A 27,992-nucleotide genomic window follows, 5' to 3' on the forward strand; every position below is an offset into this window, starting at 1 on the left:
TGGTCACTGCAGAATCATGAGACAGGAGCTGGACACTGGGCATTGGGTCACAGGACAGGCTGCCTGGGGTTGGCACCCTGCTGGCTCTCTGCCTCCTCCCTCAGTGCAGGCCACCTTCAGAGCACAGAGCTGGACACAGCGGGAGGCTCCCCTGGGTGGGAGCAAATCCCCAGCATGTCAGGGACTTTGGGGCAGGGACACATTCACAGGGACCAAGGAGCAGGAAGGCTCTCTGCACCCTCGGTGTCTGCGCCCATCACCTGCCACTTTGGAAGAGGCTAGTGGGTTGGAGAGAAGAGAGAAAAGGAAGGTGAGGGGCTTTGGGGACTGGAAGGAAAAAGAGTGGGAGGGAAAAGGAGAAAAGAGAACAATATAAATAAGACAGAGGAGAAGAAAGAAAAGGAGGAGGGGGAGAGAAAGGGCTGGGCTACAGGTAACACAGACCCCAAAATAACAGTGGCTGAAACAAACATGATGGAAGTTTCACTTACATAACAGTCTAAGCAGGTGGTCCAGGGCTGCTGTGGGAGCCCAGAGCCTTCTCTTTCATTATTTTCAGGCTGTCATTCTCATCTTCATGACCAAAGATGCCCACCCCCAAACACAACAGTCTATTTCAAGCCGCAGGGTAGAGGAGGGGCACTGTACCCCACTTTATGGCCCAACCCAGAAGCTGACACATGCCTTCCCCGCCCCTCAATGGCCAGAATACACTCCCCATAGCTGCCCCCAACTGCAGGGGAATCTGGGAAATGCAGCCTTGGTTTTGAGCATCTTTGTGTCCAGAGTAAAAATCTCAGTGCGAAAGGAGATGATACTGGCGCTGAGGAAAGTGAAGAGGAAGAGAAGCTCTCAGAAGGAGAGGGAAAAGGAAGGGAAGGGGCTAGGCTCTCTGGAGCAGTTTGTGCCCTTGCCAAACCTGATCCCCAGCACCCCTGACCCCCACTCCTGGGTGACTGGGCCTGAGGGGTCTATCGTAGACAACTTCCTTGGGGGCTGGGAGACATTCCCTTTCCCCAGAGATCAGTGAACCTGCCACTGGGTCCCAGACCTGAAGTGGGTTCTGGATTCCTTGGTGAAGGTCTCTGGAAAGCGATCTGCATCTAACAGAAGGAAAGAAGACAAAGTGCAGAGTTCTACTTTCCCACTTAGCCAAGAAGAGGCTCCAGACAGCCTTGTGATCATAAAGAAGGACATGTAAGTCATACCGAGTCATATTCTCCCAGGATGCCAGGAAGGAACTTGTCTGGTTTTCTTCAAGGTATATGAAGGAACATAAAACTATCTTGAGATGTGGGACGATCTCACATATCAATTAGTTTGCACTGGGCCACCCATAACAGAAAATCCAATTAGAACATTCGATAAGAGCATTTGTTATCACTCAAAACAAGAAGTCCAGAGAAGGGCAGTTCTAGGACCTGTTAATCCAACAGCTCCATGGTGTCTGGACTCTGGTTCCATCTCCCAGAAATTTTCATGGTTTTTCCTTTGGGTTGTCATGTGGCAGCCTGACCTCCAAGCATCATGTCCTTCTAAAATTGTTTTTAAAGGAAGCATTCTCCCTTTCTCCCCCCACCCACTGTCATTTAATCTACAAAGAAAACCTTTTCCAGAACCTCTCCACCAGAATTCCCCTTATCGTGGCCAAACTGTGTCACAATTGCTGGCAAGAGCAAATGAGATTGCCCCTTCCCATGGGAAGGATCATTTAGGACAATCCTGATTCATCATTGGGAAGCCACCTTCTCTGAGCTCACTGCAGCTGGATCCCGAACAAAGACAAATTCTGTTATCAAAATCATGGGCAGCAATGAGTGTTGGTTTGGCCAAGGGCACATATTAACAATCAATCTCAAATCTCTCAGTCATTACCAATCAAACAAAGTTGGCACATGAGATAAAGCATATGTATTATCTCAGTCTTAGAAAATGGGAAGTAAGGAAGCCATAATTGAGGTCATCTTTAGTGACCCAGTTATCTTGTCATTGTCTCATGGAGTGCCTTTAAATTTGTCTACAGACAGGGTGTGGTGACTCATACCTGTAATCCCAACACTTTAGGAGGCTGAGGCAGGAGGATCACTTGAGGTCAGGAATTTGAGACCAGCCTGGGTAACACAACAAGACATCATCCCTACAAAAAAATTTTAAAAATAGCTGGGCATGGTGGTGTACACCTGTGGTCCCGCTACTTGGGAGGCTGAGGTGAGGGGATCACTCGAGCCCCAGAGTTTGAGGCTGCAGTGAGTTATGGTCGTACCACTGCACTCCAGCTTGGGCAACAGAACAAGACTCTGTCTCTATAAACAAAAAATAAACACAATTTTTAAAAATTAAAAAAATATGTCCACAAATTCTTAGACATTCCTTCCTACAAAAGGTGGCAGCTAATTCCCCTCCTCTTGAGTATGGGCTGGACTAGTGATTCATTTCTAAGGAATAAAAAGTAGCAGAATGACTGTATGAATTTCAAGACTAATGCCCTAAAAGGCAGGGTAGATTTCATCCTGACCTTTCTTGGACCACTTGCTGTGAGGGAGGCCAGCCACCATGCCATAAGGAAGCTCCAGCAGTCCTATGAAAAGACCACATGAGGAGGAACTGTTGCCCTAGTTCCAGCCAACAGCCACGTGAAGGAGCCATTTGGAAGTGGATTGCCAGCCCCAGGCAAGCCTTCTGATGACTGCAGCACTGTCTGACATCTTGACTGCAACCTCATGAGACACCCCACGCCAGAACCCCCAGCTAAACCACTTGCACATGTCCTTCCCACAGAACTGTAAGATGATTAATGTTTGCTGCTTGGAGCCACGAAGTTTTAGGGTAATTTGTTGTGCAGCCAGGGATCACACTGTCACTAGGGTGAGGCAAATGACATGTCTAAATGCGCACAACATTTAAGGAGATGCTCCCTCTCAGGGCTATGACAGTTCAGGGTCCGCACATGACCCCGAGAGGGAATGTCTTCTTGAATTCTATGCCCTAGGCTCCTCTCTTGCCTCACCCCGCCCCAACCCCGTGTCTAGCAGCAGATATACCTCCATGCCCCTTTTCCCTCTTCCCAACATTCTCCAGCTTGTACTGGGAATCCATGCACTTCTTTTTTTCCCCCTCTCTCCTCTTGAGACAGAGTCTTGCTCTGTTGCCCATCCTGGAGGGCAGTGGTGCAATTACGGCTTAGTGCAGCCTTGACCTCCTGGGCTCAAGCAATCCTCCCACCTCAGTCTCCTGAGTAGCTGGGACTACAGGTGTGTGCCACCATGCCCAGCTAATTTATTTTACATTATTTTTTGTAGAGGCAGCATCTTTTTTTTTTTTTTTTTTTTGCTATGTTGCCCAGGCTGGTTTTGAACCCCTAGGCTGGAGCAATCCTCCTGCCTCCCAAAGTGCTGGAATTACAGCATGAGTCACCGCACCTGGCTTTCATGGAGTTCTGAAGAAACTGGCTTCGGAACTGCATGGTTCTGGTTCCAAGGCGGAGCCTGTGACCACACCAGTCAGCACATTCCATTACCCTTTGGTCACAGTGATTGGATCAGTGTGGCATGTGGCCCAGTCCTGTCCAATCAGAGTAGGTGGTGTCAGACTTTATTGCTGGCAACATGGGGACAAATATGAACCCACTTTTCTGATGTTAGCAAGGTAAGTGTAACTGTGCAGACTTCTGGCAGCCTTTTGGGGACCTCCAAGGGGAGCCAGTTTGAAGATAAAACTGATATCAGGAAACAGAGAAACTGGGTCCTTGCTGACATTGCCCAGCTGTTAGATTAACGCCTACTTGAAGCCAACCTCATCTCTGGACTTTTCAGCCTAGCAAGCTAAAAATTTCCCTTTTAAAATTTAAACCAGTATGAGTCTGGTTTTCTGTTACAGGCAAAGGAAAGCACAAATGTGATGTTAAACACACGGACGAGACCCCACATCAGTCACTCCCACAGATGCTGCCAAGGATCCAGCTGCTCCACTGTGCAGAGTGCATATCCAGATGTTCTGTCAAAGTGCTCTTGTTTCAGCCAGATGTTTAGTATCTTGTAGATGAAAGGTTAACTTGATTTAGTGCTTAAACGCAAACATCCATTCCTCTCTCTTACCCACTCCCTAGGCCTGCTACCTGCCCACTCATAGTCCCTGCCATGTGGCTGTGCCCTATCCCCCTCCTGGGGCAGGTGCTCTGTTTTGTATCTTGTAATAGCACCGCCTCGCTTGTTCTCATCCTCCATAGCCATTTGGGCCAGGGATTGGGATGGAGCCCAGAGAGCCAGTCTAGAAGCTGGGCAACAACCAATATGTAGCTTGGTGTGAAGAGATGAGCTGGGGCAGTCAGAGTCTTTCTTTGTCTCTCTGAACTAAAAGATCCTGAAGAATGAGGCAGTTACAGGTAAAGCCACAAAGCAAAGATAGGCCCTAGAAAAATATCAGGCAAGTGGAAGTGATGAGGAAGTGGACATGCGGAGCCGGTGATGGGTACAAGGAAAGAAGAGCTTTCCTAGAGTTGGGGGAAAGAATGAGAGGAGGAAGGAGCAGATTCACAGAAGAGAGCAGACTCTCTGAGAGAGGGAATGAGCCGCTGAAAACAAGATGGAGAGCAGTCAGACAGGGCAGGCTAGGTTCTGCTGTGGAAACAACCCCGAATCTCAGGGGCTAAGCCCAACAAGAGTTTCTTCTTGACCACACATGACCTGTCCATCACAGGTCGGCAGGGAAGGCTCTGTGCACCATAAAAACTTGGGAACATAGGCCGATAGAGGCTGATGTGTGTTTCCACAGTTGCAGAGACAGGGAAAGGACGTTCGGCCAATTGTACATTGGCCCTTAAGGCTTCTATCTAGAGTGACACAATTCATTGGCTAAAGCAAATCTCATAGCTGTGCCTAATATTAAAGACGGAAGAATCGTGCAGTGCTACTGTCTGTGTGGAAAGAGGAGAAACAGGAGTATCTTTGACCAGCTATATTGATTGCCACAGAGAGGGGAACTGGTCCCTACAGCTGCCTCAGATCCCACAGGCTAAAATTTCACAAGGCCCTGCCATCCTGTGATCCTGGTTTATACTCACACAAAGTCCCTCTTACCCCATACGTGCTTTGCAGTGCCCACCATCCTTCACACACATTTGTGTATTTCTTGCAGCTTACGACATCCCTCCATAGACTTCTTACTTCTTTTGAATGCTCCTTTCCCAACCCGGGGCTCCCTCCTTCAAAATGTCTGATGCAGCACAAATTCTTCTGTGTCTCTGTTTTACAGCAAGGTGGGAGGATCTACAGACCCTCTTACTGGGGAATATTGGAGCAGACTGCCAGAAATTCTATTTGTACACATAAGGACCTTATAGGTTCCCCTGGCAGACACTATGAATATACAAATCTATGTGGTATTCTAGTGCTCACTATTTGCTAAGCACTGTGCTAAGAACTTTGAATTATTTAAAATACTTCTGGCTGGGTGCAGTGGCTTACACCTATAATCCTAGCACTTTGGGATGCAGAGGTAGGAGGCTCACTTAAGACCAGGAGTTTGAGACCAGCTTGGGCAACATAGCAAGACCCTTATCTCTAAAAAAATTAAAACCAGCCAGGCATGGTGGTGTGCACCTGTAGTCTCAGCTACTTAGGAGGCTGTGGTGTGAGGATCACTTGAGCTCACGAGTTGGAGGTTGCAGTGAGCTGTGATTGTGCCACTGCACTACAGCCTCAGTGACAGAATGAGACCCTAACTCTAAAAGAAGAAAAATATAATAACATCCTTAAAACCTCACCTTGGAGATGAAGAACCTATGGCATAGAGAGGTAAGCAACTGTCTTGGTGCACCTCACATGCCAGTATACACCCAAGAGAGATGGTAGGGCAGGTTTTGGGGCCAGCCCTGGAGATGGAGGTTAATCTCTGGGGAGGGAAGGAAAAGGAATAAGGCTGCTCCAGGTGGGCAGAGCTTACCTCCAAGGAAGAGACAGCCTGGGATCCAGGAGAAACACACTTAATGGGGCAGAGCATGGTGTCCTTCAGATGCGCTTGGGCCCAGACTCAAGTTATTCGAGAAGATTGAGAAACAAAAAGAAAATCAGCTGTCTCTGGTTGAGCACATATAGTGCCTAAACTGTGGTCTCTAAGTATCTTTTCTCACTGAAGGGAACCAAGGCTTCTTGGAGAATTGCCTGTTTCTAGGTAGGGAGCAACAAATATACAAGATGAGCCCAGAACATCCTGATCCAGAAAGCAAGAAAGCGATGAAACACAAGGGGCATGTCAGAAGGACGCAGGTGCCAACTTGAAGGCGCTCCCACTGGATACAATGGGATTATTTGTGCATCCAAAAACAAAATAAAAGTAAACAAACATACAAAAATCCTGCAAGGAACTGAAACACATCAAACATTGTAAAAATCCAAGAATTCAAAATGATAGTAAAAAAGAACCAAGTCACCAGTCTGAGAACTGACAAATTAAGGAAACATGCTTTTGAAAAAACCACCTTTGGGGCCTCCCAGATACAGTGAATTTGAGAGTCAGTTGGAAGGCACCCCATGTTCTCCCTAAGATTCTGTTTCTTGCTTTCTCTAGGCCTGAATTTCCACAATTAGAGACTCTTTTTTTTTTTTTTTTTTGAGACAAAGTCTTGCTCTGTCACCAGGCTGGAGTGCAGTGGTGCAATCTCGGCTTACTGCAACCTCCGCCTCCCAGGTTCAAGCAATTCCCCTGCCTCCGCCTCCTGAGTAGCTGGGACTACAGGCACGTGCCATCACACCTGGCTAATTTTTGTATTTTTAGTAGGGACGGGGTTTCGCCATGTTGGCCAGACTGCTCTTCTGATCTTATGATCTACCCACCTTGGTCTCCCAAAGTGCTGGGATTACAGGCGTGAGCTGCTGCGCCCAGCCAGAGACTCATTTGTTTGGGTTTACAAAGGTTCTGAATCAGTCAAAATACCCTTGGGAAAGGTGTATGGCTATTCTCCTTGAAGGTTGTGATAAAGGAAAAGTGGAAAGTTCTGTGGTTCCCGGGATCTAGATAGATAGTAGAAGAGGAGCAAGGAAGGTCAAAGGATTTGGCAACATCAGCTCGGGGCAGGGATTCTTCAACTTGAATGTGCAGGAGAATCCCATGGCTGGCCATCTAAAGTTCAGCTCCTCAGTAGCCCAGTCACATGGGTTCTGATCCAGCAGGTAAGATGACGGCAGAAAGGTACATATTATTACATCTCCCAGGTGATTAGGACACAGTGGTCCTGCCATCGGCCTCTGGGGGACACTGGATCTCTCTCTTGGGCTGCGTACCTTCCAGCTCCAGAGCCCTTGACAATCCAGCTGAGCACTACAGCCACTGCGACACCATCAGGCCCTCACTGTGGGATCTCTTTGGTACCACCAGATCCCTTAAAGGTGCCAGGCTCTTCTCTGTATGGAGAAGCTGGCACCATGGAGAAGCAACCCAGCCACACGGGTCCTGGTGCCAGCTCTGAGCTGCCTGCTCTCACCCTGTCTCACAGCTTCCCACACTGCTGGACCTGCCCAGCTTCTTGTGTGACTGTCTACTCACTCCTGGCCTGATGCTTGACAACACTTCTGGGACTCTGCTGGGCTGAGGACCCTACATGTCAGCCCAGTTCCCAAACGCTCTCAGTCCTGGGATCCCTCTCTCCTTCCCTGTGCCACCTCCTAGCACTTTTGGTACTGAGTAGGAGGTTCTTTGCAGCCCTGCTCCTCAGCTCTGAGACCCAGCCAGATGGGTGGCTATCTGTCCTCACTCTGTCCTCCTCCCCACCCTGCGACCTCACCTAGTCCCTTCCACCTCCATGGACCTCCCCTGGGGCCTCCCTCCCCACATCTTGACCCTTCCCTGCTGAGATGAGCCCCACATCCCCTGAGCTCATCCTTTCTTAGCAATGCTTCTCAGGCCTTCTCTTCCCCATAGACTGAGCCCCAGCTGGGGGCTGACCTTCGGAGTCACACGCCTGGCCCTTGACTCAAAGCTCCCCTGTTCTGACACCCGGCCTTTGCCTGACCCCATGGGCAGGCCTGGGCGCCAGCCTCGGCCCTCCCTGGCTGGCCCGTCCCCCCGCCGCCTGAGCCTGGGTTATGACATCTTTCCACTGAGCAGCTCTTATTTGGAGAAGGCAAACACGGCGGCGCCCACAAGCATGTGCACACGCCAGCACACGCACACACGTACTCTGTCCATCCCTGGACGCCTCGTGCACTGGGGTTAAAATTTGGCTGGCCATGTTTATTTTTCTTCTTCTAATTTCCCCTTTGGAACAAACAACAGTCCTGTAACCCCGACCACCCTCCCCTTTCAGATCTGTGGGCTCCCGCCACCCTTCTCCGGGTCCTCCCCTCGCAGCTGTGAATGAGAACAGAGTAAGTCTTTTAGCGAGAGGCAGTGGCCTGAATGAATTGATCACAGCCTCAAAACCAGCAGGACGGGGGGTGGTGAGCATGTGCGCTTGCTTCTTAAATGCTCTTTGCACGCCCTGGAGCTTATATTTTTCCATGGGACTTGGAGCAAATGCCTTCCCCCAGACCCCCATCCTTTTAAAATTTATTTTAGCTCATTTTTGGTCCCATGCATTTTGTTTTCTATTTTCTACAAGGGAGCCCGAATCAGGGCCTCAGAAAAACAAGGCCGAGCTGCCAACTGGAAATGTTTGCTCTGGGGGTGAGTTCGGAGGCTGGCGTCAGGCGGGGCAAGATCTGTGCCAGTGGAATGTGATTTGGGGAGGAAGCTGCAGGTCACTCAGTCGCTGGCAGCCAGCCCGGGAGCAACTGGATGCTTTCTGGGCTGTGTGTGTGTGTGTGTGTGTGTGTGTGTGTGTGTGTGTGTGTGTAGATATTTTTCCCTTATGCAAACAGAGCTCTGGAGATGTGGAGACAGAAGCATTAGGAACAAATGAGACAGGGAGTTGGAAAATCAGGGGAACTGGGGGAATAAGGTGGGCCGGGTCGGGGGGAGGGTGCCAGGAGTGTGTGCAGCCATGTTATTCAGCACATGCTATGTCTTCAGCTCTGAGCTGGGAGTTTGCAGGAGTGAGGAAGGCTGAAACCACATCAGCCCCAGTGATCTGTGGGTTCTTTGGAGAAACAAGGCGTTCAGTATAGAATACAGGCAGGTGAGCCTGGAAGTTCCCCAGGGCTGAGTGTGTTCCCCTGGGCTGGGTGTATTCAGGGAAGGCCTCCTGAAGGAGGTGTGGTAGGGTCAGATCCCTGAATCATGTACAGTACTGCACTGAGAGGAGAGGAGAGACGTTCAAGGTGCAGTTATTAGCTCCCACATGCCAAGCCCTGTGCTCAGCCCTTTACACTGATAGTCTCCTTTAATCCTCACAACAACCCTATGGGGGCCAGTAATCTTTCCATCCTGGCTTTGCAGACAAGGAAACTGAGCCCCAGTGAGATCGAGGAACTGAGCCAAGCCCCTAGCTTGTAAGTGGTGAGCCAGGGGTCAACTCAGGGCTATCCCTGTCCAAAGCCTGGGCTCCGTCCACCACCGCTGAGGGCTACTTTTCACTTAGCTGAGTTCCTTGAGGAAGGGTTTGTTTTCCCCTGCCCCACCCAAGAGAGAATTGTTGAATTCAAGGTGGGAGATGTTGAGGACCTAAGACGCCGGGTAGACTTCCAGGGGGCAGTGTGACGAGTGCTCAGATACCAGAGAGATAAACTGCCTTGTTTCCTTGTTCCCAGGAGGTAGCGTCTGGGCCCCTTGGCAGTCCCACCAGGGTTCATACCCAGTCAGTCCTCTCCTGCAGCCCACCCCCCTTTACCAATGACCCACGTCCCCCCTCACACTCCCCAGCATACCCCATCACATGCCAAGATCTTTGCCACCCCAGAGCAAAGGTCTGTCCATTTCTGGGGGTCCTCATAAGTTATCTGTGTTGCTCTGAGTCATGCGTGAAACCCGGTGAACCAGACAGAATGGATTTTCCCCGGGCAGCCACCACAACCCCGGAGTTGGAATCAGGGGACCTGAGCCCATTGAGTTGGGGGGTATTGGGTTAAAGTCAACAGTCTACCTCCTGTGTGATGTCAAGTGAGCCATTTCCATTCTCAAGCCTCAGTTTCCTCAGTTTTAAAATAAGGAGTGGCCTGGATGGTCTTTGAGCTGTCACAGAGGGAAGGAGAAGCAGTGGAACTATCTACAGTGTTGGGAGCCAGTCAGGAAGGCTTTCTCGAGGTGTTCAGCTCACCGCAGAAGGATTCTCTGCCAGAGGAAACAGGGTCTGTCATGGGTTCAAGAAGGAAAAGGAAAGGAGCCAGGCTGGAAGGGCAGGAGGAGATGAGGGTGAGGGAGGTGGAGTCCTGGCCAGGATGGTTAGAACAGCTTGGCTCAAGCTTGTCTGGTAGTAATCAGACGGACAGTGATCCATCTGATTAGAACAACTTTGTTGACCACTTGGGAGTTCTATTGTCCTGAGCCCGGACAGTTTGTTAGCCTCCCCCATGAACTCTTTTTGGCCAAGCTGACCACTAATGTTAGGTAGACACTGGCTTGGGGCTTACCTGGGTCTGATACATCACCTACATGGGTTGAACTGACTAGTCAATTCCACGAGACAACTAATTTTACTAATTATTTCCAGGAAACAGGCAGTTTATGGCATTAAGTAAAACCAGTTGTTTTGGCTTTTTGAAGACAGTCTTTGGATCCGACATCTTCAGTCCTCAGAGACATTCAGGCTACCTGCCACTGACCAACAGTAGTCAGATTCCTGAGAAGACTGGGAAAAACCCTACCAACAAAGGGCATCAGGACTCGGTCTCTCCCATTAAAAAAAAAAAAAAAAAAAAAAAGACAGGATTGAACTAGACCAGGAGTGGCGAACACCTGGTGTGAATCCTGCCACTCCTCTTCTTTCATCCGTGGCAGACATTGCTAATCAGTTACAGCACTCATTCCCAAAGGGACCCAGATGGAGCCTCAGGATCCTTTTCAACACAGGGCTTCAGGCAGTCTCTACCAATCAATTAGATTTGGCATGCGTGATAAAAAGCATTTGTCCTCAGAACTAGATGATCTCCAAGCCTCCCTCCAGCTGTGCTGATCTAGAATTGCAGCTGATCAGGCATCTTGAGGACTCAGCCTGGGGACCACCAGGTCTACAGCTGTCCCTGGGGCGTCCAGGTCTGTGGGGCTGCCCTCGAGCTGCTGCCTTATTAATTTTCCGCACTGCTGATAAATGTGCATTGCATCAGCTCTGTTCTGCCCCCTCATGTTCTCTGGCTGCTGTCATCAGTGGGGACTTTTTCAGAGAGCTGCAAAAATAGTTTTTTGTTGTCGTTGTTTGAGGAGCCTACACAGAAGTAGCAGCCAAGGCTCCTTTTGCTTCCTTTCTTTTCTGAGGGAATGGGGAAACGCAGAGGGAAGACTTCACAGTGAAGGAATGTGCTCCTTGGGGAATTGAAAGATGTTTTCCTTAAAGAAGAAGAAGATGAAGAAGTCAGCACACTGTAACTTCACATCTAGCCGCAAAGTGCATCTGCGAGGATTGCTCATAGCTACCAGGAGATCGCTGGCTCAAGCCAAGTCTCGTTAGGCTGTTGACGACTAGGTCTTGATGAGCAGAGTCCTAGCAAGCAGCTCACTCACCGCCTGCCCTCCTGGCCGGTCCCTTGATGGTGTTCGTTGGGATCATCGAGGCCCTGGGAAATAGCTTTTCTTGCCTGCCATGGATGTTAGGCATGCAGGGGGGCCTGCTTTCTCACGGGTGAATGTTTCACTTTTCCCCACTGCTGTGCTCTGGTTTTGAGGAGGCTTAAGACAAATCCTAAGACACTAGGGATGGGAAGAACTTGAGATCTGTGGGTTCTACCTCCCCGTCACTTTTCTCCATTTATGGATGAAGCTGAGGCTTGTGGGGTGGGGTCGGGTGGGTAGGGGAGAGGGGAGGCAGATGCCAAAGGGTGCCAAGCTGGTTCTGGGATAGTATGCATCTCTCTACTTCCAGACCAGCAAGTCAGAGCTGCAGAAAACTCAGATAGTTTCCAGCTCAGAGCTTCTTGAACTTGAGTAACATATGCCTTTGTCCCAAAAGGAAACACACTGTCCCAGAACCCTAAGATCTGAATTATGCTCTTGTGCTTTATGCTTTTAATTCTTATATAACTATAAACCCAAAACAAATTAATAAATAAATACAAGGAAAACTACAAAGGCAATCAAAATTCATATTAAACCGGTTGATATGATGACTAATCTTGTTTTGCAGAAAGAGAATCTCATAGGGCACAGGAGAGGAGCAGAGCACCAGCAGGGGACCCTAGCCTTCTTCCTGCATCCATCAGAGCTTTAGCCTGAGAAATCTGGGGGGCAGGAGGATGTCAGGGAGAGGGAAGAAGAACAAGAGAGGGCAGGGCCAAGTCAGATGCCAGGCAGAGGAAGCCAAGAGCCTGGAGACGTATCTGCTCCAGGGCAGCGTGCTTATCCTCTGGAGGCCGACCATGCTTCTTCCTTAGGCAGGGCTCCTTGAGGCTGAAATCTTCCCTAGCAGACCCTTGATGGTCAGGACGGCACCATGTGACCTGCCAGTGGGAACCTCACTGGGCTCTGCCCACACCCAAGTATTGCTCCTACCTGCCCCTTCCTGTCTCCTTCAAGTGGAGACATAGAATAAACATGAGGCACAAGTAAAGCATAGAGCATGTCGTAAGGTGAAATGACTGGTGGCTCCAGCTGGAAACCGGTGGTGAGGGGAGGCCTCAGGGACCAAGTGACATAATGGCAAAGGTTTGGAGGAGGAGAAGAAGAATGCCATAGGCATTTCTCAGGGAGGTGGTCTGCCTGGCCAAATCCCACCATCTTTCCAGCCTGGTTCAAATGCCTCTTCTTTCAGGAAGTCCCCCAGAGCTGTTTGGTTACACTCCAAATTCCCACAGCGTTTTCCTTAGTGTCTACCACTTTGTACTGGTTCAGACTTGGATTATCTTTCCTCCTGCACTTGGAGCTCCTTAAGGTGAGCACTGTGTCTCCTCTTACTAGAATGTCAGCTCCACAGGGTAGGGATTTTCCTCTATTCCCTGCCACCTAACCCCAGCCTTAGCAGGTGCTTTACAGAGGATAAGGAAGGATTTTATGTGAATAAAGGAAGGGATGGAGATGGTCTCTTTGCAGGATGTGAGCTCTTGATGGTAGAAACCTCACCAAACTTCTTTTTCTTTTCTTTTTCTTTCTTTTTTCTTTTTTGAGACAGAATCTCATTCTGTTGCCCAGGCTGGAGTGCAATGATGCAATCTCGGCTCATTGCAACCTCTGCCTCCCAGGTTCAAGTGATTCTCCTGCCTCAGACTTCCAAGGAGCTGGGATTATAGGCATGTGCCACCACACCTGGCTAATTTTTTTGTATTTTTGGTAGAGATGTGGTTTCACCACGTTGGCCAGGCTGGTCTCGAACTCCTGGCCTCAAGTGATCCACCCACCTCAGCCTGGGATTACAGGAGTAAGCCACCATGCCTGGCCACCAAACTTATCTTTCTTTTCTTTTTTTGCTACATTCAGATTCAGGAAACACCAAACTTATCTTTCAATCAGCCCCATCACTGTGCCTGGCTCAGCTCAAGATTTGTCCAATGTAAGAATGACTGTTGACCTGAATCCATTGCTCCCCAAATCAATTGATCAGGTGGGGGAACCCAGTGCCTGAGAAAAGAGAGTGGATTCAAGACAACAACTAGTTCTTGGTGGTCAGGGCAGCTGTGCCTTTGACATGACCAACTCTATCTCTGGATCCACTGTTTTTTTCTGGTCAAAGCAGCTGACTGAATGGCTGAGCAGGTCCTGGTCCAAACAGAAGCATGGGCCTTCATTCACTTGGCGAGTACTGATTGGGTGTCTACTGTGTCCCGGGGATTGTTCTGGTGGCTGGGAAATAGTATAAATAAGGCAGGCAAAAATCCCTGTCCTTGTGGAACTGACATTCTAGTGTGTGAGAGAGACAGAAACCAAGCAACCAATGATATCTATAGTATAGCAGATAATGGTACGTGCCATTGAAAAATAAAGCAAGGCAGAGGTAGAAAATACTGAAGGGGAAGGGTACAAACTTCACAGAGGGTGGTCAGGAACAGCCTCACTGAGAAGGTGACATAGGAATACCGGAAAGGGGTGAGGGAGTGAATCCTGAGGCTACCTGAGCTAAGGGAATTCCAGGCACAGTAAACAGCCAGTGCAAAGGCCCTGAGGTGGGAGCCTGCTGGGTAGATTCAAGGAGTGGCAGGGAGCCCTGTGTGTCGAGAGCAGAGTGCATGGACTAGGGTAGGAGATGAGGTCTGAGAGGAAATAGGAAACCAGATGTCAACTTTTGCTCCTACTCGAATGTTCTAGTTCTTAATTTCTTTGTAAGAAACATCCCCAAACTGTAGTGGTTTAACACAACCATTTAATATTGTTTCTCATGGTTCTGTGAGTTGACTGGGCTCAGCCGGGTGGTTCTTGAGTGGGTTCTCCCATGGGGATGCAGCCAGCTAGAGACTGGGGCTGGAGGCACCATAAGGCTCCACTGAGTGTCTTCTTTACTCATATGTCTGGCACTGTGTTGCTTTCTGTGTGGCCTCTCTCTCCAGCAGAATCCACCTGGACTTCTCACTTAGCAACTAAGGGCTTCCAACTGGCAGGAAGCTGAAACAGCCCGTCTTGGTGAAGCACAGCGCCACTGCTGCATTAGCCGGAGCACCCACAGCTAGCCCAGGTTCACGGCAATGGAGGGACAGATGCCACCTCTCCATGCAGGCAGGGAGGGAGGCATCCATAGCAGCCCCCAACACATCCAAGAAAAAAAATTCAAGGGGAGGTTTTAAGCAGAGAAATGACATGACATGTCCTGTTTTAGCAGAATGCCTGGCCAATGGTGTGGAGAGTTTTCATGCCAGGCTTCTCCTGTTGTTTGTTGACCACCCTCCTGGCCTTTCCCCTCCCCACTCTCCCCTTCCACTCTGACCAAGAGTCAGGACCGAGCCCCGCCCCTCGGGCACTGCCCTCTGTGCATGTGCTAAGAAGGTGCACAGAGTATGTGCTGAGATGGTGCACACAGCAGGTCTCGGGGAGGAAGTGCCCTTATCTGGCATCTGCCCAGTCCCAAAGACTCAGTTTTCTATAATTGGGATGGCCACTTGAATAGAGAAAGGTAGAAAGAAGATTGCAGAAGAGTCTGGAAGAGTTTCCTGCCTGGATGTCTCTTCACTGTCCTCTGGATCCCATGTCCCGCTGGTTAATGGTGGCAATGCCAGCACTGTGAATAGGAGGTGAGGAGGAGCTCTGGGTTCTTCTTACTCCCCTGTGTGGCCCTTTCTGGTGCTGCTGTGAGTACCACTCCAGGGGGCACCATTCATACTGTGTCTGTTTCCACCAGGAGAGTTTCCTCCTGGCAGCCTAACTTCTACTCTTCCTCTCTTTCTCTAATGGGTGCCACACCTACTTTGGAACAATCTGAACAGCCATAAATAGGGACTCCAGATTCAGGAATGCAGAGGCTTCATGTAGCAAGCATCCGAGGTTCCATCCCATCCAGCCAAGAAGATGCTAATCACTGGCCGCCACTCTGCAGAGCTGTCCTGTCCTCACTTTCGTGGTGTGTGCACCAAGGAATTGCTGGGCAGCTTTCACTGGCAATGAGGGAGGGCCCCAGTGCCTGGATACCAAGATCTGGGCTCTGGATGCCCTTGCCATCTCACCCTGACTAAAAGGAGCTAGAAGGGTATTGTGCTGGACCAAGGGAGGCCAGTGGCTCCAGCTGAGAGGTGGACAGCAAGAAGCCCACCAGGCTGGCAGCACAGCAAGGAGAACTGGCTGACACAGACCAGCCCCATAGGTGGGCCAGTTATCACCTCCCAGATGCTAGTCACCGAGCTCTCAGGTGGCAGCAGACACAGTGGTTCAGAGCGTGGGTTTTGGAGTCAGTTGGCTTGGGTTAAAATCCTACTACTGTTCTTTCTGTTGGCAAGGTTTCCCCTTCCCCCACTAGGAGCCTCAGTCTTCTTATCTGTAGAGTGGGTTTACTTCCCTGGATGATAATAAGGATTAGTGAGATAGAGTTTGTATGCGCTCCTTCCATGGCTGTATTAAAGAATTATGATTGCATGGCTTTCTAGCAACTGCTCCCAGTAGCCTGACCCCTAAGCTCTTGCCTTTCCTTCCCTTTTTATCTTTACTCCTTTTCCCTGGGCCAGCCACCCAAGGGGGTATGGAATCTTCCAGTGACAACATCACTCCCTCCCAGGGTCACCTCAAATGGTTAATTCAGTGGGAGATGTTTTTAATGAAGGGCATAGAGTGTTGTCTGCATTGTCCCATCCGAAGGCTGGGACAGCCACCTGGAGCCTTGGGAGCCTTTTTATCCTGGAAAGTCTATGAATTCGTGAAATCCACATTTCTGTCATTACAGGGCCACCACAATGGGCAAGAAGTGCCTCATGGAGAGACCGCAGTGTTCTGTGCAGTCCTGAGTATGATACCACCAGGGGGCGCTGCCCAGCTGGTCGCTGCCCCAGTTCTCAGCAAGGCTGAGGAAGGCAGAAGTGAGAGCCCTTGGAAGGGAGACAGGTTTGACCCTTCCGCTGGTGAGGTGTGGACAGCCAGCCTGGACCTGGAAGGTCTGTAACCTGGCAGACTGACAATGGCAATGGCGGGGACTCCATGTCAATTGGCCTCTTTACAATTTGCTACCTGTTCCGGCACATACCATTTCATATCAAGACTCATAAGATGATGCCCAGATAGTAAACAGAGGCTCAGAGAGGTCAGGGAGCTGCCTAAGGTCACACAGCTGGTGAAGGTCCCTCTGGACTTGCCTTTTTCCAAATCCGGGGCCCTGGCATTTGGCCAGCGGAGAGGCAGCATGGTGAGGGGAAGGAGCCTGTCTGGCCTGTAGTCTGGCTTGCAGCCCGGCTCTACCTCCACCCTGCGTGGCTGGTCATTCCTATCCAATCCCTTCCCCTCCTTCTGCCCCATGGGATCTCAGTGATCTTCTCCTCTATTTGGGGGAAATTGGCACAGGGCTCAGGGTCAGTACGAGTGGATCCCTTGGTATTCAACCAAGATGTGATTTTCCCAGACACAGCTTGGCCTCTTTATGGACAAAATTCAATCCTGCTAGAGAATTCTCACATCCCCTAACTGGCCATGGGCACCCCAGTCTTCAACTACACCCAAGTCTGGGATGCAAGGGGGCCTGGGCAGCTGGCTAACCCAGGATGCCCCAGGTCACCATTCCCTAGACTCTAGGCATCATGCCAAATGCTGCACATGCAGCCTGTGAGTCTTCACAGCCCTGTGAGGCACGATGTCATTCACCCCATTTTACAGAGGAAGATACTGAAGCTCAGAGAGTGCCTGAGCAGCTCTGTAGAAGGGGCATCGTTTTTCCTCCGTCTCTGCCACTGACTAGCTGGATGCACAAGAGGATTGACTCTGCAGACAGGACTGTAAAGGGCACAAGGGCTGTTAGTCCTTATCAGAGGCTTCCTGAGCACCAGGCTTTAGAGACAGGGAGGAAGACAAGAGTGTGCCTTTGAGGAATGCACAAGCCCAGGAGTTCCAAAAGGGCTGCAGCGCAGGTTAAGTTGCAGCAGGACTTAATGAGCAAGCATGTGCAGAGGCCAGCAAGAACAGCTGGAGGCTGTGGTAAGCAGGGAAGGTTCACAGGAGGAGCAGGGCCGGAGCCGGTCATCAAAGGGTGAGGAAGAGTGTGCTTTGCAAAGTGGAGACCTGGGAGGAAAGGCCAGGACTTTAGGGTTCGAGGTTGAGCAGGGAAATGACAGGAGAATGAGGGCTTCTCTCTGGGGGCACACCCTTGGTCTCCAGGACAGAGATAAGGTGCAGGAAAACACAGGTGTCCTGGGAAGGGGGTCTCTGGGAACACATGCTTTATGATGCTGGCACCCACCTTGGTGGGAAAATGAGATTTTGCATTTACTATAGTCAGAAAACCATGTGCCTTAGTGTGTGTCTGTGTGTGTGTGTCTATGTTTGAATCCTTATGTCAAAGTCCTTTGACATTCATGATCTCTTTGTCCTTTCTCAGCTACCCTGAGAAGTTGGCTGGACAGAAACATCCTCAAAGACAGAAAAGAAGAGCCCCGGTGGAAGGAAATGTCTTGCTCATAGCCATGGGGCTCCAGAGTTGAAAAGCCAAGGCCCAACCAGGGCTCCCGGCCCAGCTCCATGTTCCAGCCCCTGAAGCTTTGCCCAGACCCCCATCCCACCTCCCAGCACCTCACATGCTTCAAGCCACCCTGCCATCTGCCTCCTCCACCCCTGCACATTCTCTCTTGGAGGAGAGAGGCACTCCAGTGTGAGCCCTTGTGTTTTCATCAGAGTTCAAGGCCAGGGTCAAGGGTCCATCTTCTCCCAAACCACCTTGCTGGCTTTTAGTGCCCAGCTTCCTTAAGAAGCAACAGCCACAGAAAAAGGACCAGCAAAGAGTGAAGCCCTGTTCTGAGCCTCAGAAGGAAGCAGCTAGGAGGTGGTCCTCTAGTGAGGACGTGTGAAGGGGCTACCAGTTGGATCCCTTCTTTCCAGAATCTTCAGTGGAGTGGCACAGAGGACTGAGGGTCTGGGGGGTAGATCTCTGCCCCTTGCCAATAAACGTGGGCTTCTGCCAAGCTGTCGCCTGGTGCCAGGCACTGCTCTGAGTACCCTGTGCATACATGCTCTTCACAGCTGCCTAGCGGGGGGGAAGGTATGATTATGACCCACATTTTACAGGTGAGGAAAGGGAGGCACAGAGAGGTTAAGTGACCTTCCCAATGTCACACAGTGAGTGGCAGAGCTGCGGTTTGAGGCCAGGAAGTCTGCCTCAAGGAGCTATTTTGCCTCGATAAATAATAATAGTAACAACCACAGCTTCCATTTGACGACCCCTTCCTATGTGCCTGGTGCTTTACCTTCCTCAGAGCAATGCTGTGACTTAGACGTTGATGTTTTCCGAATTTCTAATTTCATAGATGAGTAAATCCGGGCTTAGCAGGGCGCCTGGTGTGAGGTGACTGCAGAGGCTCACAGACGTTAGGTCTGCCTAAATCCGAAGCTTCCACCCTCCTCTGCCTCTGTGACTTGCTGTGTGACTTTGGAGCTTTCAGAGATTCAGTTTCCCTGCCTTAAGTCCTCTGCTCCTTTTGCTTTCCCGCTCCAGCAAGTGAGAGTGGACTGGGCTGCCGCGCGGGTGAGGGTCGGGCAACTCTGGAGTTCCCCCTTCCCCATCGGACCCCGCAGAAGTCCCCGCTCCCCCAGTTTTCTGTTGCTTGGCGAATTGGGGCAGAGGGACCGGCGGGGAGGTACCGGGTGGGCCAGGTTGGAGCTGTGTCACCGAAAGGCCGACGAGGCCGGGGAGAGAAGGCCCTGCTGTGATTTGGGGAAAGGCCAAGGGGCCCCTAAATCACGTGCTCGGGGCGGCTGTGCAGGAGCGGATGGTCCTCTGGGAACCCAGAAGTGCCCCAGACTTGAGTAGGGGCGGGGAGGGAGAGCCGGAGGAGGCAGGTTCTGGGCCGAGGGGATGGGGGTGGGGGGAGGCAGGGAGCACGCGGACAAAGGAGGCGGCCGGCGGCCCAGCTGTTTTGAAAAATGCTTCCTGTTTCTTTAAAGGCGCTCGCGGCTCGGGCGGCCGGGGCTGGGGAGGCGGTGGCGGCGGGAGCTGCCTCCTCTCCGGGCGGCGGCGCTGACTGATCTCGCGAACTGGGCTTCTGTGTAAACTGAGGCTAAACAAACACAGATGGAGCGCAGCGGGCGTTCTCCAGAAATGCTGGCAAGGCGGCAGCGACTTCAGATGACACTCTGAGCGCTCCGGGAACGGACAACCCGGCGGCTTCGCGGAGCCGGCCGCGCAGCTGCCCCGGGCGAGGGGGAGAAAGGGAGAGCGGGAGGGGGAGGCGGGCGAAGGGGGAGAGCCAGAGACTCCTCGGCGCTGAGCGCGGCGGCGGCCCGGGCAGCCCCCCGCCCCTGCCTCGCGCGCCGCCCGCGCCATGAAGCATATCCCGGTCCTCGAGGACGGGCCGTGGAAGACCGTATGCGTGAAGGAGCTGAACGGCCTCAAGAAGCTCAAGCGGAAAGGCAAGGAGCCGGCGCGGCGCGCGAACGGCTATAAAACTTTCCGATTGGACTTGGAAGCGCCCGAGCCCCGCGCCGTCGCCACCAACGGGCTGCGGGACAGGACCCACAGGCTGCAGCCGGTCCCGGTCCCGGTCCCGGTGCCGGTGCCAGCCCCAGTGGCGCCGGCCGTTCCTCCAAGAGGGGGCGCGGACACAGCCGGGGAGCGCGGGGGCTCCCGGGCGCCTGAGGTCTCTGACGCGCGGAAACGCAGCTTCGCTCTGGGCGCAGTGGGGCCAGGACTCCCCACGACGCCGCCGCCGCCGCCTCCTGTGCCCCAGAGCCTGGCACCTGGGGGCCCAGAGCCACAGCCTTTCCGAGAGCCGGGTCTGCGTCCCCGCATCTTGCTGTGCGCACCACCCGCGCGCCCCACGCCGTCCGCGCCCCCAGCGCCGCCCGCGCCCCCGGAGTCCACAGTGCGCCCCGCGCCCCCCACGCGCCCTGGGGAAAGTTCCTACTCGTCAATTTCACACGTAATTTACAATAACCACCCGGATTCCTCCGCGTCGCCTAGGAAACGACCGGGCGAAGCGACTGCCGCCTCCTCGGAGATCAAAGCCCTGCAGCAGACCCGGAGGCTCCTGGCAAACGCCAGGGAGCGGACGCGGGTGCACACCATCAGCGCAGCTTTCGAGGCGCTCAGGAAGCAGGTACCAGCTCCCCGCCGCAAGCCCTCACTGCGCCCGGGGACCACTGCCGGAATGGGTGGGCGAGTGGCCGGGCCGGGATAGAGATGTGTTTAAGGGGCAAGCTGCCCAGCCCAGTCCGACCCTGGGGGGCCCAGACAGATGTGGGCAGCCTGGGGCAGTGACTTTGCCACAACGTTGGTATGGATCATAGTTTTCAAAGTGGAGATAAATGCTGGAGGTCTCTGGCCCGAGCACCTCACCCCCAACGCCCGCCCTCAATCCCCGCCTCGGGGGTAAAGCTGTCTGCGCGTCTGACTTCAGCCTTCATAGTTCACTTTTATGGCAGCGAGTATTTGCCTGCCGGAGTCCCCTGGGTGCGGTGCGGAGTGGAGAGGGGAAATATGGGAATCTGTCTTGGTCCCGGGAAAAAGGGGGCGACCCTTCTCCAGGCATTTGGCATGGTCGGGGTCTTGGCTCCCTGTTGGTGGTGGTGAGGCCAGGAACGCTGCGGCGGGGCAGTCCGGGGGAGCTTGTCAGCCCCTTTTCAGCCCCCAGCTCTCAGCAGTGATGCCCCATTCAGGTTGCTAACGGGCTATGCACCCCTTGCCCTGGCATCCTCAAGAACCCGCGGTACAAGCCTGTGCCCTCTCCTCAGGGGTGGCCTTAGGAATGAGCTGGTGGGAGTCTTTCCCTGAGATCCCTTCCTTTCATCCTGTGGTGAAGCAAGCAACCGTGCTGAGGGGAGCGCCTAGTTGGGGAATTTTCTCTGGAGCATCTTCAGAGCCTAGTTCTGGGGTGAGTTGGGGACTTTTTAGTTTGGGGCTGGTGAGGGCTGCCCTCACCAGACAGTGCCCCTGAGCAGGTAGAGGAAGAATGCTTAACCCGAGAATTACCCGTGGTGGGGCGGGACCGTTTACAATTCCACTTTAGACAAGATTGGCACTGGCTTGGGCTTCTAGGCTTCTTATTTTCTTAGTGAGAAGGGGCTCTAGGAAGGAGGTGGTGAGTTCTCTCCCACCCGACACAGGGCTCAGAGAAGGGTTAGGGTAGATGTGGCTAATTCGCAATGTGTGTGTTTTTTTGTTTTGTTTTGTTTTGTTTTATTTTTTGCATGCTCTACAGCTTACTTGCTGTGTGACTCCAGGAATTTTGCTCAACTTCTCTGAGTTTTAGCCAGCAACAAAACATTTCAGAAACCATGATCTTGTTTTTGGATCACTCTCCTCTTCCTCCTGTTGGTTGGGGTGGGGTGGGGCAGTAGTGCCTGTGTCTACCTATGGAAAGGATATTGAATCCCTGGGGGAAAGAGGCCCTATGACTTTTGAGCAAAAGTGTTTTTTGCTTGGGCTTGGGGAAAGTGGTGAGTGAGGTGGGGTGGGGGCGGGGGTCAGGTGGCTGTCACAGATCAGGCTGGGCCTCTGCCCTCAGCCATACCAGCTGGAACCCTGGGCAGTGGGCCCAGTGGAGCAGTCAGTCCTACCCTGAGCCAGCAGCTCTGTGCCTGCATTGCTGGGTAGGGGCAGCAGTGCTTGGGGGATCCTGCAACGCACTCTCCAGGACAGAAGGGTAACAGAAGGGCAGAGATGCCTGTCCACTTGCCCACCTTGCTACTAGGGAAGCAGCTCCTAGACTGGGGAGGCATGTACCCAGATCCTCACAGTTGGTGAATAACAGGTCGGGGCTGGCACCTAGGGCTTTTGACTGCTGGTTCTGGGCCCTTCTGCCCCTCTGCTGCCTCTCTGCGTGCTGAGAGAATACTCACCTGAGTGTTCTGTTACATCTCATGTGCCCACTGGCTTTTACTTCATTCAACAATCAATTCCATCTCATTTGATCTAAACAACATGCCTGTCAAAATTGGATTAACTCATTTTATAGTATGGAACCCTGAGCCCCAGGGATGGAAGGAGACTTGTCCCAGATCACCTAGTGGGTTAGGAAAGATGACAGCAGTTTCTGGAATGCCCTCTGGCCAAATGCTTCCCTCAGTGCCATCTGTATCAGCATCATGTGCTCCCCTCAACCCCCAGCAGGATGTTTGTTAACAATCAAGGCAGGGTGTACACTTGGCCAACCCTTTGAAATGAGATTGTTCATCCTGGTCTCCTTTTAGTTACCCCCATTCCCTCGGGAAGTTCTCTATAAAAAGGGCAAGTTCAGCGTGTCTAAGCAGAAGACAAACCCATAACCTCTCAGGGAGAGAGTATGTATGCAATGCAAACACTCATGCAGGTACACACACACACACTCCTTGCACGTGCTCAAAAGCACACACAAATGCACGGTCACAGAATCGCCTGTTCCTGTTGGTTTCCTCCTTGCCCAGCCATTCTGTCCCTTCCCTAGAAAGGCTGCCAGGCCATAGTGGGCACCTCTCTGTTAGCTGGGAAGGAAAGAAATACGGCCAGGACATTTCTGGTCATATAGCCAGGGGCCAAGGCCACACTCACCATGCTCCCCTCACCACCATGGCACCCATTCAATGGAGGAAGTCCTGTGTTCTGGAGGAGCCCCTTCCTCCTCTGGGCCTCAGTCTTCTCCATAAAACGTACTCCCCACCCCCGCCCCCAATCCAGATGAGCTGTAGCTCTGGAGCTAGCCTTGGGCCTGACTGTTTGAAATGGGCCCTTGGAAAGTGGCAAAAGGCGGGAGATCAGCTCTGCCTGAAATGGGGCCTTGGCCAGTGTGGCACTGAGTTGGGTTCTGGGATCGTGTCTCTGGCCTGAGGCTTCATTCTTCTGAGAGCTTCCTGGAACCATGAAAGATGCACTGACCTGGGAACCTGGAGGCCTGGCATTGAGTTGTGTCTCCTCTGCATGCCTTCTGTGTGGCCGTGGACAAGTCACTGGCCTTCTCTGCGCCTCAGTTGCTGAAGCTGTAGAATGGTAATATCACTGATCTCATCCACAGTGTTGAGAAGAGCAAATGAGGAAAGAAGGAGACCTATAAGAGCAGTGAACATTTCCTTCCTTCCTTCCTTCCTTCCTTCCCTCCTTCCCTTCCTGCCTGCCTGCTTTCTTTCTTTCTTTCTTTTTCTTTCTTTCTTTCTTTCTTTTTCTTCTTTTCTTTCTTCCTTTCCTTTCTTTCTCTCTCTCCTTCCTTCCTTCCCTCCTGCCTTCCTCCCTTCTCTCTCTTTCTCTCTTTCTTCCTTCCTTCCCTTCCTCCCTCCTTCCTTCCCTCCCTCCCTCTCTCCCTCCCTTCCTTCCTTCCTTCTAGACAGAGTCTCTCTCTGTCACCCAGGCTGGAGTGCAGTGGTGCGATCTCGGCTCACTGCAACCTCCACCTCCTGGGTTCAAGCGATTCTCCCACTTCAGCCTCCTGAGTAGCTGGGATTACAGGTGCACACACCACCACGCCTGGCTAATTTTTTGTATTTTAGTAGGGATGGAATTTCAGCATGTTGCCCAGGCTGGTCTCTAACTCCTAAGCTCAGGTGATCCACCTGCCTTGGCCTCCCAAATTGGTAGCATTACAGGCATGAGCCCCACGCATAGCCAGAACAGTGACCATTTCTTATGCAGCTCCAAGGTCCTCAGGGCTGGGCAAAACTCTCGACAGATGAAGCAATAAGAATTCTTTAATCGTTTTACTAACTATCAGAGACACTAGCATTTATCACATGCTTACTTTGTGCCAGGCACGGTTCTAAGCCTGTTATGTATATTAGTTCATTTAATGAAATAGATGTTGTCATGATCACACCCCCTGCCCTGTTTCATGGATGGTGACACTGAGGTTCAGAGAGCTTATGTAAGTTGTCCCGGTCTTTTGCCACTGCACGTGGCCTTGTGGGTTTTGTGCTACACCCTACCTTGGCCAGACTCCAGGGTGGCGGTGCCTCGCAGCAGTGCGGAGCTATGTGCCACTGCTGCTGCTGTGGCGCTTGGGTTGGACTCTCAGGGCCTCGACTCCTAACGGCTCTGCTCCTCAGCCTGTCTGATGTCCTGGCGCCATCCATCCTCAGCATGAGGAAGCCAGACAGGCTCCCACTGTGTCATAATCCACTGTCCTCTCAACCAGGAAGGGAGCAGGGAGGGTGGCTGCATGGCCGCAGGTGGGAGGTGCAGGTGGGAGAGAGGCCCTCCAGTCTGGGCTGGATGGTGCGGGGCAGATGGTCTGGCCGAAGCACATGCCACCAGTGCAGCTGCACCAGAGCCCTCCCTGCCGCCTCATGTGAAGGCCATGTGTGCACAGCTGGCCTGGCCCGGGAGTGGGCTGCTCCCTGCCAGGTGGGAGGGGTCAAAGGGAAAGGCTGGCCTTGTGGGGTGGTGAGGGAAGGGGCCAGAGTGGCAGGACCTTCTGTCTCACAAGCTGTACCCACCCTTGGGGCATCTGGTGTGCATGTGGATTTCCTTTCTCCCCTCAAAGGCCCTCAGCACTGATGGAGGATGGCTGCAATGGAAGGCAGTGTGGGGCCCCAGGTTCTGCCGTGGTCCTCTCCACTGACGATATGCCAAGCAGTTGGGGCCCAGGCCACCTCCCCTGCTGCCCCTGGAGCCTCCCAGGGGGTCCTCATTGAGTGAACTCAGGGTGGCCCTGGAGGGGGTGTGGGAATGGTGCCCCAGCACATTCCTCACTCTTAAACTCCACAGAGTGCAAGGGGGACGTGGGGGGTGCAGAGAAGCCTGCACACCATCCCCTCAGCCAATGAAGGACAGGCCTGCTTGCACTAGGGCTCCATGCAGACAGGTAAAGATGACAAAGGTCTTCCTCGTGTTCCATCGTGTCCACAGTCACCAGGGCGGCTGCTCCTGCACTGAGTGAGGCCTGACCTGAGCCTGCTGTGGGAGGTCCGAAGTGCTGTCTTCCCATGTTACAGATGAGGACGCTTATGGAGAGGTGAAGCAGATGGCTCAAGGCCACAGGATCTGTACTCAAGCCTGTCTGGCCCTGGAGCTGTAGCTCTTAACCACCCAGACCTAGGTTCTCAGGGTCCAGCCTGCTGGCTGTGCAGGAGGTTGAGAGTTTTTTGTTTTTGTTTCTTTTTTTGAGTCAGAGTCCCACACTCTCTCCCAGGCTAGAGTGTAGTGGCATGATCTCAGCTCACTGCAACCTCCACCTTCCAGGTTTACGTGATTCTCCTGTCTCGGCCTGCCGAGTAGCTGGGATTACAGGCGCCCGCGACCACACCGGGCTAATTTTTTGTATTTTTAGTAGAGACAGGGTTTCACTATGTTGGCCAGGCTGGTCTCAAACTCCTGATCTCGTGATCCACCTGCCTCGGCCTCCTAAGGTGCTGGGATTACAGGCGTGAGCCATTGCGCCCGGCGAGGTTGGGATTTTAAAGGACCTGTTTAGGTAGACTTTGGGAAGGACACTGAACAGCTCTGGGTAGAGTGGCTTCACATCGGAAATCCAGCGCTCACTGATACGAGACGACCAGATGATCATTTCAGTGGAATCTGATGCTCGTCTGTGTGTAGTGGGCGTAGTGCTGCTGGAGCCCTATGGGCTTCCGGGAGGGCATCTTGGGCTGGGTCTGAAGGGTGGGCCGGAGTTGGCACAGAAGCAAGAGTGCAGAGGGCTTTAAGACCTTTTCTGCATTCTCTGGTAGGTTCTCGGCATTGTTTCTTTGGGAAGCTTTCCCACATTTGCACCTGTGATCTCATTCTGAGGTAGCAGATGTTCTAATGCCCATTTCACTAGTGAGGAAACTGAGGTCATATAAGCTTATGGACCTGTCTAAGGTCACGTGGATGGCCAGGGGTGGAGCCAGGCCCTCGGGCTCCCAGGCCAGTGCTCTTCGTGTTTTTTTTGCATGCTGGAACTGGGTCCAGCTTAGGGTGGGTTGGGTGGAAGGTTTCGGGGGCATATGGGACCTTGTGAAAATTCCAAAGTCTATTCCTTCAAAGTTGAAAAATCCTTTTGGGATGAGCGCAAGGCAGATCCTTTGACTTTCCTGGAAGTTGGGCAGTCTGTCGGGAGTGGGAGCCGGGTAACTCTGCCTTCTTCTTTGGCCTGTGTCCCCTGACCAGGGTGAGCAGACAACTGCTGTGGGGGCCTCTGTAGGCAATGGTGGTGGGTGGGCTCTGGGCCTTGCTGTGGATGCTCTAAGAGGGATCTCATGGCATCATCAGCCCAGGACTCTCCATCCCCAGCTCAGGAGGGTGGGCTGCCTACCTCCCCACCTTAAGCTATTGACACTTATTCAGATCCCCAGACAGTTCCTGCTGGCTAACTGGAAAGAGCCCAGCTAAGCCACCAGTTCAAAACCCAGCTCATCACTCACCAGCTGAGAGATCCAGGAAATTCCTACATGCCTGAGAGACACATGCTTTGCTGTAAAGTGGAAGTGATCATTTCTACCCCACTGGGCTGCTTAAAAGATGAATACGGACATTGTATTTGAAATGCTCACCCTCTGCCTGGTCTTAATAGATCATAAGAACCACAAGGTGGCCTGGGCCCAGCAGTCACGGGGAATCTATGCTGCTCAGACTCTGGCGGGAGATGCTCGATGTAGTCCTCGAAGCCCTGTGAGCCGCCCGGGCATTGCTACCCCAACTTTCCAGATGAGGAAACGGGGGCTCCAAGGAGTGAGGGCACTTCCCAAAGTCACACTGCTTGTAAGTGCCTGGAATTCAGAGCAGCTCTTTCCACCATATCTTGACATTCCAGAGCCAGAATGGGTAGTAGATTCTCACTTTGTGGTGACAGCCCAGGCTGGGGTGCCTCTGAGCTGGGCTGTTGGGAGCTGAGGGGCCGCATCCTGGGGCATGGGTGCCAAGAGGATCTGGAATTGGCTAGGTGGTGAGGAGCTGCCCGTGGGGTTGGGGAGGAGGAGAGGTGAACAACCTGAAAGAGGCCTTTGGTGTCCGGGATATGGCTACCTCTGGTGTGGTGGGAGCTGAGAGAGCCTACTGGCCATGTGCCTGGTGTCAGTCAGATGAGTGATCTGGGGCCCAATATGTCACCTCTCTGTGTTTGTGTGTACAGATGGTGGGGAAGGTTTTGAGTGGGCTAACACTACCTGTAAATAGCTACTGCAGTGGCAGATATACAAGAGCTCAATGCACGGGTTTCTTCTTGTTAGACCTGGAACTTGACAGAAACAATAGGCAAGAAACATATCTAGGAGAGAACTGGCCCAGAACCTGGCATGGGAGCCCCTAGGCTGGCCTTGGCCTCAGCCATTGCTTTGTGGTCCCACAGTGACCCTGGATCACGGTGTACAGATCCCTTCCAAAATCCCTGCTCCCTCCTGGAAGCCCAGCTGTTACAGGCCAAGGGCTCAAAGCGCTGGGCCTTTAAGAGAAACTCCTAGCATGGCCTGTGTGTGAAAGTAGTGCTGAG

General features: G+C 52.4%; 1 protein-coding gene across 9 annotated transcripts in view; it reads left to right on the forward strand.

Moving 5' to 3' along the window:
- Positions 1-19,464: 19,464 nt before the first annotated feature.
- ATOH8 (atonal bHLH transcription factor 8) overlaps positions 19,465-27,992 on the forward strand; it is a 64,845-nt gene continuing 56,317 nt past the window's right edge. For 5 of the 9 annotated variants that reach the window (XR_004258305.1, XR_004258306.1, XR_004258304.1 and 2 more), the window contains exon 1: positions 19,499-20,720. Coding sequence is in view for 4 of the 9 variants with exons in the window: in XM_032243567.1 (XP_032099458.1) it covers positions 19,947-20,720 (774 nt within the window). In the remaining 5 variants the exon portion in view is untranslated. Of the gene's footprint in view, positions 20,721-21,354; positions 21,495-27,992 lie in introns of all 9 variants that reach the window. The other 4 variants (XR_004258308.1, XM_032243565.1, XM_032243566.1 and 1 more) reach the window with 4 other exon arrangements.

This window comes from Sapajus apella, unplaced genomic scaffold, assembly GCF_009761245.1.
Source record: "Sapajus apella isolate SASKATOON/1434 unplaced genomic scaffold, GSC_monkey_1.0 scaffold52, whole genome shotgun sequence".
In the NCBI taxonomy this organism is placed as follows: Eukaryota; Metazoa; Chordata; class Mammalia; order Primates; family Cebidae; genus Sapajus; species Sapajus apella.